Source organism: Oncorhynchus mykiss, chromosome 13 (assembly GCF_013265735.2).
Source record: "Oncorhynchus mykiss isolate Arlee chromosome 13, USDA_OmykA_1.1, whole genome shotgun sequence".
NCBI lineage: Eukaryota > Metazoa > Chordata > Actinopteri > Salmoniformes > Salmonidae > Oncorhynchus > Oncorhynchus mykiss.
In genome coordinates, this window is record NC_048577.1 from 29,593,080 (window position 1) to 29,616,990 (window position 23,911).

At 41.8% G+C, this 23,911-nt stretch overlaps 1 protein-coding gene across 1 annotated transcript; it reads right to left on the reverse strand.

Moving 5' to 3' along the window:
* Positions 1-464: 464 nt before the first annotated feature.
* zgc:172076 lies at positions 465-23,547 on the reverse strand. The gene is made up of 9 exons (XM_021557402.2): positions 23,406-23,547; positions 23,093-23,139; positions 21,311-21,509; positions 15,829-15,983; positions 13,617-13,749; positions 10,777-10,933; positions 9,969-10,092; positions 4,843-5,032; positions 465-1,100 (listed from the first exon to the last, which is right to left on the reverse strand). Exons 1-9 carry the CDS (start codon positions 23,419-23,421, stop codon positions 940-942), a joined length of 1,182 nt encoding a protein of 393 aa, XP_021413077.1. The 5' UTR covers positions 23,422-23,547; the 3' UTR covers positions 465-939.
* Between the last annotated feature and the right edge of the window lie 364 nt (positions 23,548-23,911).

A 23,911-nucleotide genomic window follows, 5' to 3' on the forward strand; every position in this document is an offset into this window, starting at 1 on the left:
TTTTGAAGGGCTCTGGCAGTGCTCCTCCTGCTCCTCCTTGCACAAAGGCGGAGGTAGTGGTCCTGCTGCTGGGTTGTTGCCTTCCTATGGCCTCCTCCACGTCTCCTGATGTACTGACCTGTCTCCTGGTAGCGTCTCCATGCTCTGGACACTACGCTGAAAGACACAGCAAACCTTCTTGCCACAGCTCGCATTGATGTGCCATCCTGGATGAGCTGCACTACCTGAGCCACTTGTGTGGGTTGTAGACTCCGTCTCATGCTACCACTAGAGTGAAAGCACCGCCAGCATTCAAAATTGACCAAAACGTCAGCCAGGAAGCATAGGAACTGAGAAGTGGTCTGTGGTCACCACCTGCAGAACCACTCCTTTATTGGGGGTGTCTTGCTAATTGCCTATAATTTACACCTGTTGTCTATTCCAACAGCATGTGAAATGTATTGTCAATCAGTGTTGCTTCCTAAGTGGACAGTTTGATTTCACAGAAGTGTGATGGACTTGGAGTTACATTGTGTTGTTTAAGTTCCCTTTATTTTTTTGAGCAGTGTATATTGCTCTGTAGCTCATGATTATCCTAATGTGTGTGGCCATGCCAAACTTCATACTGAAAGCAAACAGGTGAAATTAAGCAAAAATATTTGAAGTCAAACAGTTTTTATATACAGCACATAAGCATAATTTTGAATTTTTGAAAAGTATTTGACTTTTTATGCAATAAGTCTTTGTACCTATGTCACAGTGTTAATTGAATTAGAACACAGTACAATTAACATTAACATAGTCATCTGTTAAAACAGTGTTGGTTTTAGAAAAACTCATGATCATGTCATTCTCGCAAAAGCCCTGTAATTACAATAGCACGCTCCCAGTCAATCTACTAAAATGTGAAGTGTTTGTTGATTAGGACAGGAGTCCCTTTCCCTCCCATCTTCCTCAGCTCTACTTCTGTAAAGGCACCAGATCATCGATTTTCTCTTCCCCCTCTAACCTCTTCTCCATGCGGATGAGCAGCTTGACCCCGTCCACCACTAGCTGCGTGAACCCCACCTCGTCCAAGCCGATTGTCTGGGCATTACTGATGTTATACACTTCACTGCAGTCTAAGGGGAAAGAGGTAAGAACTTCAGTTATTTCGACCATATTAAAGTAGGGTATGTAAGGACTTGCTTGTCAATTTGGAGGAAATTATAGCAGTATATATTTTTTTATCCTTGTAAAAAAAACGAAAATAATTTAAAGTAACTAACTTACAGCGTATATAGATACTATATACACACACATTATACAATACATGACTTAAAGTATGTGGACACCTGTTTGTCAAACATTTTATTCCAAAATCGTGGGCATTGATGTGGACTTGGTCCTCCCCTTTTGCAGCTATAACAGCCTCTTCACTTCTGGGAGGGCTTTCCACTAGATGTTGGAACATTTCTGCAGGGACTTGCTTCCATTCACCCACTAGAGAATTAGTGAGGTCGGTCACTGATGTTGGGTGATAAGGCCTGGCTCACTGTCGGCGTTAAAATTCATCCCAAAGGTGTTCGATGGGGTTGAGGTCAGGGCTCTGTGCAGGCCAGTCAAGTTCTTCCACGCCGATCTCGACAAAACATTTCTGTATGGACCTCACTTTGTGCATGATGGCATTGTTGTATTGTTTTCACTATATATTTTACCTCTTGGGGATGTTATTCGAAAACATAATGTTAACTTTCACTGCTATGCAGATGACACACAGCTGTACATTTCAATTAAACATGGTGAAGCCCCAAAATTGCCCTTGCTAGAAGAATGTGTTTCAGACATAAGGAAGTGGATGGCTGCAAACTTTCTACTTTTAAACTCGGACAAAACAGAGATGCTTGTTCTAGGTCCCAAGAAACAAAGAGATCTTCTGTTGAATCTGACAATTAATCTTAATGGTTGTACAGTCGTCTCAAATAAAACTGTGAAGGACCTCGGCGTTACTCTGGACCCTGATCTCTCTTTTGAAGAACATATCAAGACCATTTCAAGGACAGCTTTTTTCCATCTACGTAACATTGCAAAAATCAGGAACTTTCTGTCCAAAAATGATGCAGAAAAATTTATCCATGCTTTTGTCACTTCCAGGTTAGACTACTGCAATGCTCTACTTTCCGGCTACCCGGATAAAGCACTAAATAAACTTAAGTTAGTGCTAAATACGGCTGCTAGAATCCTGACTAGAACCAAAAAATTTGATCATATTACTCCAGTGCTAGCCTCTCTACACTGGCTTCCTGTCAAAGCAAGGGCTGATTTCAAGGTTTTACTGCTAACCTACAAAGCATTACATGGGCTTGCTCCTATCTATCTCTCTGATTTGGTCCTGCCGTACATACCTACACGTACGCTACGGTCACAAGACGCAGGCCTCCTAATTGTCCCTAGAATTTTTAAGCAAACAGCTGGAGGCAGGGCTTTCTCCTATAGAGCTCCATTTTTATGGAACGGTCTGCCTACCCATGTCAGAGACGCAAACTCGGTCTCAACCTTTAAGTCTCTACTGAAGACTCATCTCTTCAGTGGGTCATATGATTGAGTGTAGTCTGGCCCAGGAGTGGGAGGGTGAACGGAAAGGCTCTGGAGCAACGAACCACCCTTGCTGTCTCTGCCTGGCCGGTTCCCCTCTTTCCACTGGGATTCTCTGCCTCTAACCCTATTACAGGGGCTGAGTCACTGGCTTTACTGGGGCTCTCTCATGCCGTCCCTGGAGGAGGTGCGTCACCTGAGTGGGTTGAGTCACTGATGTGGTCATCCTGTCTGGGTTGGCGCCCCCCCCCCCCCCCCCCCCCCCCCCCCCCTTAAGTTGTGCCGTGGCGGAGGTCTTTGTGGGCTATACTCAGCCTTGTCTCAGGATGGTAAGTTGGTGGTTGAAGATATCCCTCTAGTGGTGTGGGGGCTGTGCTTTGGCAAAGTGGGTGGGGTTATATCCTTCCTGTTTGGCCCTGTCCGGGGGTGTCCTCGGAGTGGGCCACAGTGTCTCCTGACCCCTCCTGTCTCAGCCTCCAGTATTTATGCTGCAGTAGTTTATGTGTCGGGGGGCTAGGGTCAGTTTGTTATATCTGGAGTACTTCTCCTGTCCTATTCGGTGTCCTGTGTGAATCTAAGTGTGCGTTCTCTAATTCTCTCCTTCTCTCTTTCTCTCTCTCGGAGGACCTGAGCCCTAGGACCATGCCCCAGGACTACCTGACATGATGACTCCTTGCTGTCCCCAGTCCACCTGGCTGTGCTGCTGCTCCAGTTTCAACTGTTCTGCCTTATTATTATTCGACCATGCTGATCATTTATGAACATTTGAACATCTTGGCCATGTTCTGTTATAATCTCCACCCGGCACAGCCAGAAGAGGACTGGCCATCCCACATATGCTCTCTCTAATTCTCTCTTTCTTTCTCTCTCTCGGAGGACCTGAGCCCTAGGACCATGCCCCAGGAATACCTGACATGATGACTCCTTGCTGTCCCCAGTCCACCTGACTGTGCTGCTGCTCCAGTTTCAACTATTCTGCCTTATTATTATTCGACCATGCTGGTCATTTATGAACATTTGAACATCTTGACCATGTTTTGTTATAATCTCCACCCGGCACAGCCAGAAGAGGACTGGCCACCCCACATAGCCTGGTTCCTCTCTAGGTTTCTTCCTAGATTTTGGCCTTTCTAGGGAGTTTTTCCTAGCCACCGTGCTTCTTCACCTGCATTGCTTGCTGTTTGGGGTTTTAGGCTGGGTTTCTGTACAGCACTTTGAGATATCAGCTGATGTACGAAGGGCTATATAAAATAAATTTGATTGATTGATTGATTGTCAAGCTGGAACAGGAAAGGGCCTTCCCCAAACTGTTGCCACAAAGTAGGAAGCACATAATTGTTCTAGAATGCCATTGTATGCTATAGTAGCATTAAGATTTCCCTTCACTGAAACATGAAAAACAGCCCAAGACCATTATTCCTCATCCACCAAACTTTACAGTTGGCACTATGCATTGGTGCAGGTAGAGTTCTCCTGGCATCCGAAGAAGCCAGATTTGTCCTTCGGGCTGCCAGATGGTGAAGTGTGACTCATTACTCTAGAGAACGTGTTTCCACTGCTTGCGGTGCTCTTTACACCACTCCAACCGACGCTTGGCATTGCGCATGGTGATCATAGGCTTGTGAGCGGCTGCTCAGCAATGGAAACCCATTTCATGAAGCTCCCAACGAACAGTTCTTGTGCTGACGTTGCTTCCATAGGCAGTTTGGAACTCGGTAGTGAGTGTTGCAACTGAGGACAGATGATTTTTATGCGCTTCAGCACTCGGCGGTCCCATTCTGTGAGCTTGTGTGGCCTACCACTTCGTGGTTTTGCTGATGTTGCTCCAAGATGTTTCCACTTCACAATAACAGCACTTGGTTGACTGGGGCATCTCTAGCAGGGCTGAAATTTGACGAACTGACATGTTGGACAGGTGCCATTCTATGAGGGTGCCACGTTGAAAGTCACTGAGCTCTTCAGTAAGCCCATTCTCCTGTTTGTCTATGGAGATTGCATGGTTATGTGCTTAATTTTATACACCTGTCAGCAACGGGTGAAGCTGAAAAAGCCGCATCCACTAATTTGAAGGGACGTCCACATACTTTTGTGTATATGTAGTGTATATTACACCTAGAGTTATACTCAGAATATCTAGAAGAATGATTCATGACCTATATATGTTTTGCCAATTGTACAAAAAATGTCAAATGTCAAATGTGCCAAGGAAGCGCTGAAATTCAGAATAGATTTATTTTTTACTCAAATTAGTTTTCACTAAAACAATTTCAGCCCGTCCATGTGCATTACCGGTGTTGTCCATGCGGAGGCGTAGTCTCCTGAGGACGTCTTCCAGACGTTTGTGTCTGGGCAGGTGTTGCAGCTTGACACGAACGCTAGCCCTCAGGCCGGTCCCCACATCTGCCGGAGAGCTCACTACCCATCCAAGCTGCTGCTTCCAGATGAATGGGTGCCTCAGCTTTTTGTACAGTGCCTCCAACTGGACAACAAGAGACGGTCATAGCTCATTAGTTTTGCCCCATTAAATTTCTATTAATAGACTTGTTTTTTTTCACCACCACAGAAGTTTGGATTGGACATCCATACTAGAGTACGACCGATTTTAATCGGAATGGATGATTTTAATTAGGGCCGATTTTCAAGTAATCTGCATTTTTGGACAATCATGGCCGATTACATTGCACTCCACGAGGAGACTGCGTGGCAGGCTGACTACCTGTTATGCGAGTGCAGCAAGGAGCCAAGGTAAGGTGCTAGCTAGCATTAAACGTATGTTATAAAAAAAACAATCACTCTTAACATAATCCCTAGTTTAACTACACATTGCTGATGATATTACTAGTTTATCTAGCTTGTCCTGCGTTGCATATAATCGATGCGGTGCCTGTTAATTTATCATTGAATCAGCCTACTTCACCAAACGGGTGGTGATTTAACAAGCGCATTCGCGAAAAAAAGCACTGTCGTTGCACCAATGTGTACCTAAACATCAACGCCTTTCTTAAAATCAATACACAAGTATATATTTTTAAACCTGCATATTTAGTTAATATTGCCTGCTAACGTGAATTTATTTTAACTAGGGAAATTGTGTCACTTCCCTTGCGTTCTGTGCAACAGAGTCATGGTATATGCAGCAGTTTGGGCCGCCTGGCTCGTTGCGAACTGTGAAGACTATTTCTTCCTAACAAAGACAGCCAACTTCGCTAAACGGGGGATGATTTAACAAAAGCGCATTTGCGAAAATATCATAATCGTTGCACGAATGTACCTAACCATAAACATCAATGCCTTTCTTAAATTCAAGACACAGAAGTATATATTTTTAAACCTGCATATTTAGTTGAAAGAAATTCATGTCAGCAGGCAATATCAAACTAGGGAAATTGTGTCACTTCTCTTGCGTTCATTGCCAGCAGAGTCAGGGTATATGCAACAGTTTGGGCCTCCTGGCTCGTTGCGAACTAATTTGCCTTAATTTTACGTAATTATGATGTAACATTGAAGGTTGTGCAATGTAACAGCAATATTTAGACTTAGGGATGCCAACCGTTCGATTAAATACGGAACGGTTCCGTATTTCACTGAAAGAATAAACGTTTTATTTTCAAAATGATCGTTTCTGGATTTGACCATATTAATGACCTATGGTTCGTATTTCTGTGTGTTATTATGTTATAATTAAGTCTATGATTTGATATTTGATAGAGCAGTCCGACTGAGTGGTGGTAGGCAGCAACAGGCTTGTAAGCATTCATTCAAACAGCACTTTCGTACATTTGCCAGCAGCTCTTCACTGTGCTTCAAGCATTGCGTTGTTTATGGCTTCAAGCCTATCAATTCCCGAGATTAGGCTGGTGTAACCGATGTGAAATGGCTAGCTAGTTAGCGGGGTGTGCGCTAATAGCATTTCAATCGGTGAAATCACACGCTCTGAGACTTTGAAGTAGTTGTGCCCCTTGCTCGGCTTTTGTGGAGCGATGGGTAATGATGCTTCGAGGGTGGCTGTTGTCTGTGTCCTTGGTTCAAGCCCAGGTAGGGGCGAGGAGAGAGACGGAAGCTATACTGTTACACTGGCAATACTAAAGTGCCTATAAGAACATCCAATAGTCAAAGGTATATGAAATACAAATGGTATAGAGAGAAATAGTCCTATAATTCCTATAATAACTACAACCTAAAACTTCTTACCTGGGAATATTGAAGACTCATGTTAAAGGAACCACCAGCTTTCATATGTTCTCATGTTCTGAGCAAAGAACTTAAACGTTAGCTTTTTTACATGGCACATATTGCACTTTTACTTTCTTCTCCAACAATTTGTTTTTGCATTATTTAAACCAAATTGAACATGTTTCATTATTTATTTGAGGCTAAATTGATTTGATTGATGTATTATATTCAGTTTTAAAAAGTGTTCATTCAGTATTGTTGTAATTGTCATTATTACAAATAAATAAATAAATACAATTTTTTTAAATCGGCAGATTAATCGGTATCGGCTTTATTTGGTCCTCCAATAATCGTTATCGGCGTTGAAAATCTTAATCGGTCGACCTCTAATCCATACCACTTTCATACTATCATGCTGACCCAAACTATACGCTAGCGCATTAGAGCTTAGTTCGGACGTGGCTCAGAAGTGTGAAAAGGGTAAAAGTTTGGTGGTAGGAATCAGAAATTCAAATGGCCTATGGCTAAGCGAACTGTTAACCGTAGTCTTACTGAATGTGCAATATCGCTAACCAGTACAGCGGTCAGAAACATGGTTGCTATGCTGGAACAAAAGCCTGTACACTCGTGTACAACCTGTGCTTCTTTAGATCCAGAATCAGACAATCCTAATATCAGTCAAAAATATCAAATTCCCAGTTTATGCCACAAAAGCAACTTTATAAGAGGTTGGGTTCTAAATATACTTAAATATACAAATGAAATGTAATTGCTGAAATATACTTAAAAGTAAACAAATACTTAATAGGGAAAAAAAAGGAAATAAATTCCTTATATCAAGCAAAGCAGATGGCACCATTTTCTTGTTTAAAACATTAACGGATAGCCAGGGCTAGAATCAACACTCATTTACAAATTATGCATTTGTATTTACTGAGTTCTCCAGATAAGAAGCAGTAGGGATGTCCACATGTTATCTTGACAAGTGCATGAATTGGACCATTTTCCAGTCCTGCTAAGCATTCAAAATGTAACGAGTACTTTTGGGTGCCAGGGAAAATGTATGGAGTAAAAAGTACATTATTTTCTTTAGGAATGTAGTTACTTTTTAGACAACCTTTACTTAAAGTACAATTTTTTTTTTTTAATGACAAAAGTAGTACTTTAAAGTATTACACCACTGTGCAAGGTTAATATAATTGACCAATACTTTTCTTGGTCGTGCCAAAAATATTGCTATCAGGTTGTAAATCAGAGCTGGCCTGGTACAATGTTTGCTGCCTCCATTCGGGATGCACTGTTTCAGTTTCAATGGCTCATTTATTTATTTTTACAAAAATGGGCGAATGTAACTAAGGCTGGGAATGACCATACAATCAAACTAGCAAGGGCAAGGATCACATCAGTCATAACGTGGCTAATAGGCTAGCGTGTCTATACTGAACAAAGATATTAACGCTACATGCTACAATTTCAACTATTTTACTGAGTTACAGTTCATATAAGGAAATTTGTCAATTTAAATTAATTAAGTAGGCCCTAATCTTGATTTCACATGACTGGACAGGGGCGCAGCGATGGGTGAGCCTCGGAGGGAATAGGCCCACCCACTGGGGGGCCAGGCTCAGCCAATCAGAATGAGTTTTTCCCCACACAAGGGATTTATTACAGACAGATGTGGAGGTCCTGGGCTGGCATGGTTACACGTGGTCTGCGGTTGTGAGGCCGGTTGGACGTACTGCCAAATTTTATAAAACTGCCAATTAAATTCTCTAGCAACTGCTCTGGTGGACATTCCTGCAGTCAGCAACTTGAGACATCTGTGGCATTGTGTGACAAACTGCACGTTTTAGTGGCCTTTTATTGTCCCCCGCACAAGGTACACCTGTGTAATGATCGTGCTGTTTAATCAGCTTCTTAATATGCCACACCTGTCAGGTGGATGTATTATCTTGGCAAAGGAGAAATGCTCACTAACAGGGATGTAAAGGCATTTGTGCAGGTATCATTTGGTTAGCTAGCAAGAACTTAAACGACTGTTATTCGTTAACATATCTCTTGCGTTCTCAAATTCACTCTGGCTATTTTATCTACTCCAATTTCAGAGCACTCGTCTATGTCCCAGAGCGCAGAATGGCTGATGAATTTACGAATGCGCAATATCCGTGCATGAATATGATCTCGCTAGCCTGTGCTTGACTCATTTGTTTCCATTAGCGACAAAACTGTGGTTTATATTGATTTAGTTATAACAGTCGTTGGTAATAGTTAGTCACGAACGCTCTGGATAACATGTAAAGCGCATAACCAGCTCTGCTAGGGCGAGTAAAATGGTCAGACTAGATCTGATTGGCTTTGGCGCATCGGTCTGCGTAGACACTGGTCCTGGACGAGACAATGTTTTTATTAGGTTGTATTTGCGTAGACTGGTCCTGGACGAGACAGATGTTTTTATTAGGTTGTATTTGCGTAGACTCTGGTCCTGGATGAGACAGATGTTTTTATTAGGTTGTATTTGCGTAGACTGGTCCTGGACGAGACAGATGTTTTTATTAGGTTGTATTTTCTGCAGTGTCTCTTCATAGTCCAAGCGCACGGCCGCGTTCCCAATCAATGGTGCTGTAGCATTTTCACAAATGCCTTAGTATACGTAATTCCCAAACTTTTAAATAATTTATGAAAACTTGTAAATTACTTTGTCTAAGTGGTTTCATGAATTGTTGCGTGTAAAATCTCTAGAATTACCTATGTTTACCTTTGATGTTAAATGGCATTATACATATCCTTGTAATTCCGATTATAACTATTTAATTAACATTATAATTCTCTTGGCCAAATATTATATTCACAAATGTAAATGGGGTGGGAAAAACTCCTAATTTTGTAGTTTTTTTTCATTGAACTGTTACAATTGTATAAATCCCTGAAACTTAAGTTGGAAAAATTATTAGAAGTAATGTCTCTTAATTTTTGGGGTCGGGTTCGCCTGGTGTTCTATTATTTAAAAAATGTCATTGTATTCGCCGGAATGTCCCTGTATTGATGTGTAATAATGTTATTATTGTTGCAATATAAACTAAATTAAAACAATAAGAATAAAAAAGTGCTCGCTTAAAAAAAACTCATATTCGTCCTCGGTGTTTATGAACTGATTTTAATACGATTTCTTGTTGCTAAAATGCTGTCAGTTCCACTTTAAGGTAATCATGCAATCAGGATCTGTGTCTTCCGAGGGTACCAACCTTAAGGATGTTGACACAGATACATTGGAAGGCCTCTGCGATGTTGGCGTCATCTCGCGTGGTCACCAATCTGAGGTGGTCGTCAATGTTGACCCATACCACCAGGGTCCCGTCTTTACTGATCCTGCAGAGTGGTAATGGTCATCACAACAGTATCAGTGTGCAATGGACTTACAGGGTCAGTCCTTGCATCTAGAGTGCTGTTATGAATGTGAGAGTAGTTCGATATAGCCTCGTCCCTCAGCCATATACTAAAACAAGTGGTGTGCTGCTGTTTTGCTGGAAACATAGCTTTAATCTGTTAAAGGCCCATCGTGTAAAGGCACCATCTAACTGGGTTGTACTGTTTGTACATTTTGAGTAATATTGATTAATCACAGGACCTGGGTCGAGCAACAGAATCAGCTGGGTTTGTGACACCATGATATTTTTTGTTGCTTCTTTAAAATGGTTTGAATAATATGGGGTTTATTTAAACAGATATTCATGATGATTTACTCCTATACTTACAAGAAGAGTGCACTGTCTCACTTCTCCACTAGATTAGTAACGAACTGTTAAAGGCAAAACAGGCCGTAGAGCAGTTGTTTTACTTCTCCATCCAGTTTACAACTACTGTGGACTAAAAGGCAAAACAGACCCTAGAGCAGTTATTGCAACATTAACGTGTGAACATTACATTATATTTACGTATTTTTCATTGCAACAAAGAATATTAGTGCATAAAAAAGGTAAACAACACACACAATAAATTATTTAGGTTGTAAAGAAGGGAACATGCCAGTGGCACTTAAAGAGCAGCACTGACCATACAGCTCTGGAGTCAGGCCAGTCACGGGCCACCCCATTCCTCAACTGGGAAAGGGAAGGGGCTCCCACGGTCACTCCCTTGTCTTCTTTGTCTTGTGACAGTTCTGCCCTTGAGTACAGCTTCCCTGGCAACTCCTCTGCCAATTGGTCCAGAGCTGGAAGAAGTGTCAATCAATCATGTTTGCTATAGGTCTGATTGGTTAGTGCAGGGATGCTCTGCTCCATTCTTCGATGACAGCAGTTCTGCAGATTTTTGTCCTTGCCTTTTAGCTAGTGACTGATTTCTATTTGGGCCATTCGGTAACATCAATTTGGTGAAGCGAAAACCAGCCGAGCTGTGGAACTCGGCCTTGTGCTGTGGAACTCGGCCTTGAGCTGTGGAACTCGGCCTTGAGCTGTGCACCCCTGAAATAGTGTATCCTCCTTCTGACTCCATGTACCATTACAATGTTACTTGAAACTACTGTGTGAGAAGGAGCATTGATTGCTTTTGCTTGGTGTCCTCAAGATTATTAAAATTGATAGCAGCCCTCATATTCATTGTTATTCTTTAAATGTAAATGAATAGCCTAAAACATATCAACTTAAACTGCTGAAGTTAATGAGCTCAATTACATTTGGTTTTAATTGCCGTTGAGGATAAAGTATCACACTGTATCAGAGTTTGGGTCAATTCCACAAATTACATTTTAATTCTGTTCTCGCTCCCTGTAAACTCAATTGAATTAAATTCAAATTCCAGGTCAGTCTTTGAATTCAGAGAAAATTACATTCCTCAATTCCAATGTTCGGTCAATTCCAGTAATTGAATTCCCAATTCAATATTATCCCCAACAATTCTAATTCTAATTTATGTCACTGTTCAGACAGCCTAGCTATACTATAAATATAGGAATAGATGTTGAAATTACTAAAAACAAATCCTACAGTACATGTTTGATTCTCTGTGCATTAATTCCATTAACTGGGAAATGTAGGAATATTGAATTTCAATCTAAAAGATGTTTTTACAATTCCAATTAAAAAATATACAGTGCCTTGTGAAAGTATTCGGCCCCCTTGAACTTTGCAACCTTTTGCCACATTTCAGGCTTCAAACATAAAGATATAAAACTGTATTTTTTTGTGAAGAATCAACAACAAGTGGGACACAATCATGAAGTGGAACGACATTTATTGGATATTTCAAAAGTTTTTAACAAATCAAAAACTGAAAAATTGGGCGTGCAAAATTATTCAGCCCCCTTAAGTTAATACTTTGTAGCGCCACCTTTTGCTGCGATTACAGCTGTAAGTCGCTTGGGGTATGTCTCTATCAGTTTTGCACATCGAGAGACGGAAATTTTTTCCCATTCCTCCTTGCAAAACAGCTCGAGCTCAGTGAGGTTGGATGGAGAGCATTTGTGATCAGCAGTTTTCAGTTCTTTCCACAGATTCTCGATTGGATTCAGGTCTGGACTTTGACTTGGCCATTCTAACACCTGGATATGTTTATTTCTGAACCGTTCCATTGTAGATTTTGCTTTATGTTTTGGATCATTGTCTTGTTGGAAGACAAATCTCCGTCCCAGTCTCAGGTCTTTTGCAGACTCCATCAGGTTTTCTTCCAGAATGGTCCTGTATTTGGCTCCATCCATCTTCCCATCAATTTTAACCATCTTCCCTGTCCCTGCTGAAGAAAAGCAGGCCCAAACCATGATGCTGCCACCACCATGTTTGACAGTGGGGATGGTGTGTTCAGGGTGATGAGCTGTGTTGCTTTTACGCCAAACATAACGTTTTGCATTGTTGCCAAAAAGTTCCATTTTGGTTTCATCTGACCTGAGCACCTTCTTCCACATGTTTGGTGTGTCTCCCAGGTGGCTTGTGGCAAACTTTAAACAACACTTTTTATGGATATCTTTAAGAAATGGCTTTCTTCTTGCCACTCTTCCATAAAGGCCAGATTTGTGCAATATACGACTGATTGTTGTCCTATGGACAGAGTCTCCCACCTCAGCTGTAGATCTCTGCAGTTCATCCAGAGTGATCATGGGCCTCTTGGCTGCATCTCTGATCAGTCTTCTCCTTGTATGAGCTGAAAGTTTAGAGGGACGGCCAGGTCTTGGTAGATTTGCAGTGGTCTGATACTCCTTCCATTTCAATATTATCGCTTGCACAGTGCTCCTTGGGATGTTTAAAGCTTGGGAAATCTTTTTGTATCCAAATCCGGCTTTAAACTTCTTCACAACAGTATCTCGGACCTGCCTGGTGTGTTCCTTGTTCTTCATGATGCTCTCTGCGCTTTTGACGGACCTCTGAGACTATCACAGTGCAGGTGCATTTATATGGAGACTTGATTACACACAGGTGGATTGTATTTATAATCATTAGTCATTTAGGTCAACATTGGATCATTCAGAAATCCTCACTGAACTTCTGGAGAGAGTTTGCTGCACTGAAAGTAAAGGGGCTGAATAATTTTGCACGCCCAATTTTTCAGTTTTTGATTTGTTAAAAAAGTTTGAAATATCCAATAAATGTCCTTCCACTTCATGATTGTGTCCCACTTGTTGTTGATTCTTCACAAAAAAATACAGTTTTATATCTTTATGTTTGAAGCCTGAAATGTGGCAAAAGGTCGCAAAGTTCAAGGGGGCCGAATACTTTCGCAAGGCACTGTATATATTTCAATTCCATAACTTGAAGATTTAAAAATGTGAATTTAATTAACAGTAAATTATCCACTCCCTGACTGAATTCAATAATTTAAATGGAATTAAATTAAAATTGACATCAAACCTGCACTGTATGTAATATTTGTGCTATGTTGTTACTGTAGATCAGAGCACGCAGTACCTTTCTTGGCCAGCATGAAGAGCTGTCTACGCTCTCCCCGGCTGCAGTGTGTCGGAAAGCCGAAGTCATCCACACCGCGCACCACACTCACCTCGCAGCTCAAGGCGTAATCACGGTCAAAATCATCACCTCCCTACGCACACACACAGAGTATACATTAATCAGCCAGCCATACACACACACACACACACAGAGAGAGAGCGAACGAGCCATAAATGCATTTAAACACATTTAAGTATTTACACATCTGATACGGATGTACTGGATAACACTATTGGAATGTTATGCCACAATGCCCTACATACAGTGCCTTGCAAGTATTCATCCCCCTTGGCATTTTTCCGATTTTGTAGCATTACAAACTGTAATTTAAATAGATTTTTATTTGGATTTCCTGTAATGGATTTACACAAAATAGTCCAAATTGGTGAAATGAAATGGAAAAAATAACATGATTCAAATTCTACAAAATAAAAAACTGAAAAGTGGTGCGTGCATATGTATTCACCTCCTTTGCTATGAAGCCCCTAAATAAGATCTGGTGCAACCAATTATTGGCAATTAGCAAGACACCCCCAATAAAGGAGTGGTTCTGCAGGTGGTGACCACAGACCACTTCTCAGTTCCTTACCTTCAGAAGTCACAATTAGTTAAATAAAGTCCACCTGTCTGCAATCTGAGTGTCACATGATCTGTCACATGATCTCAGTACAAATACACCTGTTCAGAAAGGCCCCGGAGTCTGCAACATCACTAAGCAAGCGGCACCATAAAGACCAATGAGTTCTCCAAACGGGTCAGGTACAAAGTTGTGGAGAAGTACAGATCAGGGTTGGGTTATAAAAAACATATCTGAAATTTTGAACATCCCACGGAGCACCATTTCAATCCATTTTTAAAAAATGGAAAGAATATGGTACCACAACAAACCTGCCAAGAGAGCAGGTTTGACCAGACAAGGAGGGCATTAATCAGAGAGGCAACAAAGAGACTAAAGATAAACCTGAAGGGGCTGCAAAGCTCCACAGCGGAGATCGGAGTATCTGTCCATAGGACCACTTTAAGCCGCACACTCCACAGACCTGGGCTTTACGGAAGAGTGGACAGAATAAAGTCATTGCTTAAAGAAAAAATTAGGCAAACCCGTTTGTTTGGTGGTTGCCAAAAGGCATGTGGGAGACTCCCCAAACATATGGAAGAAGGTACTCATGTTAGATGAGACTAAAATTGAGCTTTTTGGCCATCAAGAAAACGCAATGTCTGACGCAAACCCAACACCTCTCATTTCCCCAAGAACACCAGGTTTTTCCATCGGCAGGGACTGGGAAACAGGTTTCCCTCAAGAATTTCCCTGTATTTAGCGCCATCCATCATTCCTTCAATTCTGACCAATCTTCCAGTGATTTGAGACTGGGACGGCGGTTCACCTTCCAGCAGGACAATGACCATAAGCATACTGCTAAAGCAACACAAGTGTTTTAAGGGGAAACATTTAAATGTATTGGAATGGTCAAAGCCTAGACCTAAATCCAATTTAGAATCTGTGATATTACTTAACGTACACCAGAGGAACCCATCCAACTTGAAGAAGCTGGAGCAGTTTTGCCATGAATCTGCAAAAATCCCAGTAGCAAGATGCACCAAGCTTATAGAGACATACCCCCAAGAGACTTACAGCTGTAACTGCTGCAGAAGGTGGCTCTGCAAAGTATTGACTTTGGCGGGTGAATAGTTAGGCACGCTCAAGTTTTTTAAAAATGGTTGAATTTCATGTATGTTTCACAATTACAATGACAAAATATTTTTTATCTTCAAAGTGGTAGGCATTTTGTGTAAAATAAAATTATGCAAACCCCCCCCCCCCCCGTAGGGGAACAGAATAGGAAAAATGCCAAGGGGGTGAATACTTTCGCAAGCCCCTGTAGTTGTCATAAACATTACTGAGATCTTGACATAACATCTATCGACAGTTTTTATGACAATCACACATCTTTGGTAGAGGTCTGTTATGAAGTGTGGCACACTGAAATCAGTGTGAATAGTCCAAGCGATATGTGGAAAATGTTAAACTTTTTCATAAAAGCATGAAACGTTGTAGTTGGGATTAGGATGAAACCTTCAAATGCAACTTTTTTTTAACAATATTTGACGTTTTGTTATGTGAAATGGAGATACACTTATAAGACCAGACTCTGTGTCCGCGCAACAGTACCTTTAAGTTGTCATGATTAAAGTCACTCTCCTGTAACTTGCTGATCTTGTGGTTTTGGTAGGCCTCAATGACCCGATCAAAGAAGTCACAGAAGAGGATGTACGACTGGCCGTCACCAGCCACACAACCCACAGACATGGGTCCATGAAGCTCCCCTGTAGGACGGTACAGGAACAGCATACACACATATAGTAAGTAAACACTCATACACTAGAGTCACACATTGTAAAGCGGCAGCAGATATTTTGGATTAGCTAGCTGTTAGGACATTGTTTTGGTATTTTTTTAAGTGGGTGGCTATCATTATAATACATATATACACTGCTCAAAAAAATAAAGTGAACACTTACACAACACAATAACTCCAAGTCAATCACGCTTCTGTGAAATCAAACTGTCCACTTAGGAAGCAACACTGATTGACAATAAATGTCACATGCTGTTGTGCAAATGGAATAGACAACAGGTGGAAATTATTGGCAATTAGCAAGACACCCCCAATAAAGGAGTGGTTCCGCAGGTGTTGACCACAGACCACTTCTCAGTTCCTATGCTTCCTGGCTGATGTTTTGGTCACTTTTGAATGCTGGCGGTGGTTTCACTCTAGTGGTAGCATGAGACGGAGTCTACAACCCACACAAGTGGCTCAGGTAGTGCATCCAGGATGGCACATCAATGCGAGCTGTGGCAAGAAGGTTTGCTGTGTCTGTCAGCGTAGTGTCCAGAGCATGGAGGCGCTACCAGGAGACAGGCCAGTACATCAGGAGACGTGGAGGAGGCCGTAGGAGGGCAACAACCCAGCAGCAGGACCGCAAACTCCGCCTTTGTGCATGGAGGAGCACTGCCAGAGCCCTGCAATGACCTCCAGCAGGCCACAAATGTGCATGTGTCTGCTCAAACGGTCAGAAACAGACTCCATGATGGTGGTATGAGGGCCTGACGTCCACAGTTGGGGGTTGTGCTTTACAGACCAACACCGTGCAGGATGTTTGGCATTTGCCAGAGAACACCAAGATTGGCAAATTCGCCACTGGCGCCCTGTGCTTTTCACAGATGAAAGCAGGTTCACACTGAGCACATGTGACAGACGTGACAGAGTCTGGAGACGCCATGGAGAATGTTCTGCTGCCTGCAACATCCTCCAGCATGACCGGTTTGGCGGTGGGTCAGTCAAGGTGTGGGATGGCATTTCTTTGGGGGGCCTCCATGTGCTCGTCAGAGGTAGCCTGACTGCCATTAGGTACCGAGATGAGATCCTCAGACCCCTTGTGAGACCATATGCTGGTGCGGTTGGCCCTGGGTTCCTCCTAATGCAAGACGATGCTAGACCTCATGTGGCTGGAGTGTGTCAGCAGTTCCTGCAAGAGGAAGGCATTGGTGCTATGGACTGGCCCGCCCGTTCCCCAGACCTGAATCCAATTGAGCACATCTGGGACATCATGTCTCGCTCCATCCACCAACGCCACGTTGCACCACAGGCTGTCCAGGAGTTGGCGGATGCTTTAGTCCAGGTCTGGGAGGAGATCCCTCAGGAGACCATGCGCCACCTCATCAGGAGCATGCCCAGGCGTTGTAGGGAGGTCATACAGGCACGTGGAGGCCACACACACTACTGAGCCTCATTTCGACTTGTTTTAAGGAAATTTCATCAAAGTTGGATCAGCCTGTAGTGTGGTTTTCCACTTTTAATTTTGAGTGTGACTCCAAATCCAGACCTCCATGGGTTGATAAATTTGATTTCCATTGATAGTTTTTGCGTGATTTTGTTGTCAGCACATTCAACTATGTAAAGAAAAAAGTATTTAATAAGAATATTTATTTCATTTAGATCTAGGATGTGTTATTTTAGTGTTCCCTTTATTTTTTTGAGCAGTGTATACATACATACATGTAAAAATACATACATACAAAAATACATACATATAACACATTTATATATGTGTATATGTATGTATTTTTGTATGTATGTATTTTTATATGTATGTATTTTTATATGTAAGTATTTTTGTATGTATGTATTTTTATATGTATGTATGTATGCATGTATGTATGTATGTATGTATGTATATGTATATACAGTGCCTTGCGAAAGTATTCGGCCCCCTTGAACTTTGCGACCTTTTGCCACATTTCAGGCTTCAAATATAAAGATATAAAACTGTATTTTTTGTGAAGAATCAACAAGAAGTGGGACACAATCATGAAGTGGAACGACATTTATTGGATATTTCAAACTTTTTTAACAAATCAAAAACGGAAAAATTGGGCGTGCAAAATTATTCAGCCCCCTTAAGTTAATACTTTGTAGCGCCACCTTTTGCTGCGATTACAGCTGTAAGTCGCTTGGGGTATGTCTCTATCAGTTTTGCACATCGAGAGACTGAATATTTTCCCCATTCCTCCTTGCAAAACAGCTCGAGCTCAGTGAGGTTGGATGGAGAGCATTTGTGAACAGCAGTTTTCAGTTCTTTCCACAGATTCTCGATTGGATTCAGGTCTGGACTTTGACTTGGCCATTCTAACACCTGGATATGTTTGTTTTTGAACCATTCCATTGTAGATTTTGCTTTATGTTTTGGATCATTGTCTTGTTGGAAGACAAATCTCCGTCCCAGTCTCAGGTTTGATCTGGTTTGGCCAGATTTGTGCAATATACGACTTGATTGTTGTCCTATGGACAGAGTCTCCCACCTCAGCTGTAGATCTCTGCAGTTCATCCAGAGTGATCATGGGCCTCTTGGCTGCATCTCTGATCAGTCTTCTCCTTGTATGAGCTGAGAGTTTAGAGGGACGGCCAGGTCTTGGTAGATTTGCAGTGGTCTGATACTCCTTCCATTTCTATATTATCGCTTGCACAGTGCTCCTTGGGATGTTTAAAGCTTGGGAAATCTTTTTGTATCCAAATCCGGCTTTAAACTTCTTCACAACAGTATCTCGGACCTGCCTGGTGTGTTCCTTGTTCTTCATGATGCTCTCTGCGCTTTTAATGGACCTCTGAGACTATCACAGTGCAGGTGCATTTATACGGAGACTTGATTACACACAGGTGGATTGTATTTATCATCATTAGTCATTTAGGTCAACATTGGATCATTCAGAGATCTTCACTGAACTTCTGGAGAGAGTTTGCTGCACTGAAAGTAAAGGGGCTGAATAATTTTGCACGCCCAATTTTTCAGTTTTTGATTTGTTAAAAAAGTTTGAAATATCCAATAAATGTCGTTCCACTTCATGATTGTGTCCCACTTGTTGTTGATTCTTCACAAAAAAATACATCTCAATATATCTTTATGTTTGAAGCCTGAAATGTGGCAAAAGGTTGCAAATTTCAAGGCGGCCGAATACTTTCGCAAGGCACTGTATATGTGTATATGTGTATACATATATATGTGTGTGTGTGTGTGTGTATATATACAGTGGGGAGAACAAGTATTTGATACACTGCCGATTTTGCAGGTTTTCCTACTTACAAAGCATGTAGAGGTCTGTAATTTTTTATCATAGGTACACTTCATCTAAAACAACTATCCAGAAAATCACATGGTGTGATTAAGTAATTAATTTGCTTTTTATTGCATGACATAAGTATTTGATCATCTACCAACCAGTAAGAATTCTGGCTCTCACAGACCTGTTAGTTTTTCTTTAAGAAGCCCTCCTGTTCTCCACTCATTACCTGTATTAACTGCACCTGTTTGAACTCATTACCTGTATAAAAGACACCTGTCCACACACTCAATCAAACAGACTCCAACCTCTCCACAATGGCCAAGACCAGAGAGCTGTGTAAGGACATCAGGGTAAAATTGTAGACCTGCACAAGGCTGGGATGGGCTACAGGACAACAGGCAAGCAGCTTGGTGAGAAGGCAACAACTGTTGGCGCAATTATTAGAAAATGGAAGAAGTTCAAGATGACGGTCAATCCCCCATTGGTCTAGGGCTCAATGCAAGATCTCACCTCGTGGGGCATCAATGATCATGAGGAATGTGAGGGATCAGCTCAGAACTACACGGCAGTGCCTGGTCAATGACCTGAAGAGAGCTGGGACCACAGTCTCAAATAATTATTAGTAACACACCACGCCGTCATGAATTAAAATCCTGCAGCGCACGCAAGGTCCCCCTGCTCAAGCCAGCACATGTCCAGGCCCGTCTGAAGTTTGCCAATGACCATCTGGATGATCCAGAGGAGGAATGGGAGAAGGTCATGTGGTCTGATGAGACAAAAATAGAGCTTTTTGGTCTAAACTCCACTCGCTGTGTTTGGAGGAAGAAGAAGGATGAGTACAACCCCAAGAACACCATCCCAACCGTGAAGCATGGAGGTGGAAACATCATTCTTTGGGTATGCTTTTCTGCAAAGGGGACAGGATGACTGCACCGTATTGAGGGGAGGATGGATGGGGCCATGTATCGCGAGATCTTAGCCAACAACCTCCTTCCCTCAGTAAGAGCATTGAAGATGGGTCGGGCTGGGTCTTCCAGCATTTCAACGACCCGAAACACACAGCTAGGGCAGCTAAGGAGTGGCTCCGTAAGAAGCATCTCAAGGTCCTGGAGTGGCCTTGCCAGTCTCCAGACCTGAACCCAATAGAAATCTTTGGAGGGAGCTGAAAGTCCGTATTGTCCAGCGAAAGCCCCGAAACCTGAAGGATCTGGAGAATGTCTGTATGGAGGAGTGGCCCAAAATCCCTGCTGCAGTGTGTGCAAACCTGGGCAAGAACTACATGAAACGTATGATCTCTGTAATTGCAAACACAGGTTTCTGTACCAAATATTAAGATCTGCTTTTCTGATTTATCAAATACTTATGTCATGCAATAAAATGCAAATGAATGACTTAAAAATCATACAATGTGATTTTCTGGATTTTTGTTTAGGATTCCGTCTCTCACAGTTGAAGTGTACCTGTGATAAAAATTACAGACCTCTACATGCTTTGTAAGTAGGAAAACCTGCATAATCGGCAGTGTATCAAATACTTGTTCTCTCCACTGTGTGTGTGTGTATATATATATATATATATATATATATATATATATATATATATATATATATATATATATATATATATATATATATATATATATATATATACACACACATAAATACATAAATACATAAATAGATATATATCACACACACAAACATTTTGCCTGCGACGAGGTGGATACTTAAAGTATGTTATGATTCCCTAGCACAGTAACCACACACACCCTTAACCTAACCTTAACCCCTAATTCTTAGTTTTTTTGCTGAAAACAAACAGGATTGAGTACTGTGCTATACTGTACATAGTACTAGTACTACCAGTGTAGGAAGTGATAGATTGTATATCGACAGTCCATATACTACTCTATCACTTCCTACACTGGTAGTACTAGTACTATGTACACAGTCTTCAACCCCCTTTGTTTTCAGCACATACAGATCTAGCAACAAGCGTTCCCTACAGATCGCGTAATGCCTGTTGACTTCACCTGGTTCCTCGAGGCCCGGGCGTATGACATCATCAAAGATGACCCCACTCTGGGTGGCACGGTTGAACTGGCGAGCATACAGTTTTGGAGTCAGGATGCTCGCCATACACGTGTAGTTGTATTTTAGGTTAGGGAACTCCTCTTCGGGGGAACCTCTCTTCAGGTTGAACAGGGACATGGGGTCTGTAGGGACCAAGGTCTGGGCGGATAGGATGTGGTCAGACGGGAAAATAGAAATGGAATAGAGTATAAACGTTATTGGCCTTGAAGGCCGTTTGTCTAGAACATACCAGTAGACTACATAGAATAGCATGAGAATTTCAATTAATAAATGAAAATGCATACACTATGGCCCATATTGGCCTACACATAATGATGCAGACCAATACCATACAAATAAATGAGTTCTAAGGTAACCTCATCCCCAGGTTATTGCACACAGCGCATATATGTAAGTCTGGTACATCAACAATTCAAAGTTGGCCTTAGAGGGAGTGACCATAGAATTCTATGGGAGTGATGATTTGTCATGGGGTATTGTGTGTCGATGGGTGAGGTCAAAAAATCTATTTAATCCATTTTGAATTCAAGCTATAGCACAACAAAATGTTGAATAATACTTTCTGAAGGCACTGTTAAGGCTTCCCAGCCAAAACAGTTCAGAAGAGTTTGTGCATATATTATGATGACATTTTGTGACTCTTATGTTCGTTTTGGACTTTTTTTGTTAGTTTTTTTGGGCTGTTTGGGCACACAAAGTGTTTTCTCAAGGCAAGCCGAAGTCTACTCTGCGTCTGTTATTGGTTAATAACAGTATGGATTCTTTAATAGTAGGTGTCATTCAATGAGAGACAACTGATTTTCATTCACATTTTTTCACATGAGAAATACTGGACCAAACATCTTAGATGCAACATTGCACACTTAAGATGTCCTCTGCAAAAATGTCAAAATTAATGACAGATTTCTTGAGTTATCGTAGATGAATTCGGACTATTTTGAGTAAGTGTATGCTGGCTACGGCGTCTCAAAATGGACAAACAGTATTATTGCCACTTTTTTCTCATTTTCAACCGAAGGTCTCTCAAGGGAGTATGCTGGCACACTTGCTCGGTTCGTCACAAAATACGTTCATAATATATACACAAACTGTTTCAAACTGTTTCGGCTGGGAAGCATGCTGACGCCTTTAACTCTCCACCATAGAGAACGATAGATGCCTCTAGTGGCCAAAAGGCTGATTTGCCATGGGTAGCGCCACTTTAAAGTAGTCGACTGGGTGGGATTCCTATGAATTGTTGCCTCGGGTGCTGCCCATGCTGTCACAGATGCGCTATAATGGCAAAGATGTAAAGTCCTCTATTTAAATTTTTACAATGACAACATACAGTATCTTGGGATTTTCCTGGTGGATTTTCAGTTCATGAATTAAATTCTAATTGAGTTCATTGTTTAACTGGACCCTTGGTAGGTTTCAAGAGGGCACACAACAGAAAATGTTTTAACACAACACCTAATGAGCGTTTTTTGGGGGCCAGGTAATCCCTCCCTGTTTCATTCAGTACATCGTCTTCCATTCGATGCCTAATGAACATGATGCTGGTCTTGACTCTGCCTTGTTGTCTGACCAGATGTTTGAAAACACACTCGGAATTGCAAGGCTGCGATGGCTTTCGTCCACATAGCTTAGTCCTTAGTTACCCTGCACAGTAGGAATATAGAACATCAATCCTTGCTAGACAGTGAATTAAATTGGATGAAAACAGTTCCCAAAAGTATTACCTCGAGATGGGGCCTGTACTTTGCTTCCAACGAGTACGTGATGGGGGCTGTAAGATAAGTTTTACATCAGGAATGCAGTACAGTGGCATTTTATATTCTTAAACTCTAATCAAAATCATAACGCAAAGGAATTGAAGGTGTGAGCTCTACCAAGTTCTATTAGTTGCCTGGCTGAAAATGTCTCTCAGCCACGCAGAACTGTAGCCTGTGTGTGTAGGGAAAAACAACTTGCCATTTGCAGTCATTTTGTTATTTTCGTTTTGACAATGTGAAAGAGGATGCACGCATGCCACAAAATGGTGGCGTCACTTACGTTTGATCTTCCACATCTCGTCAAATGAGAACGACTTTGGTGGCTGGCAGTCTGGACTTCGTGGCCTGGGTATAGGGTGGTAGTGGAGGTGATAGTACGGTCCCAACTCTACTCTCAACACTGAACAAAAGAGCTAAGAATAGCCGCATAGTCTCGTCATCCCCAGTTTTGACTGTCCAAGTCCCACTTGACACGCTCATCTTTACAAAGTGGTGCGACGGTCGCCGGTGTCATGTTACATGGCCCTAACAATGTCAGTCTTTTTATAACTCAATGTAAATTAGCACTGCTAGGATGTGGTGGTTGGTGGATGGGTGTTTACACAAACGTAGAGTTGACTTTGGACAGGCACACCATAGCAGTGAATGGAGAGTGAATGGTGCTAACTGGAAGAATCCTGATTTGGAGGAGGTTCCCCCAGGGCTCAATGTTTAGTCAAAGTTACTGACAGCTAGCCTCGTCACAGATCTGTGCCATATTTGGCATGAGTGACAAAAACTTGACAT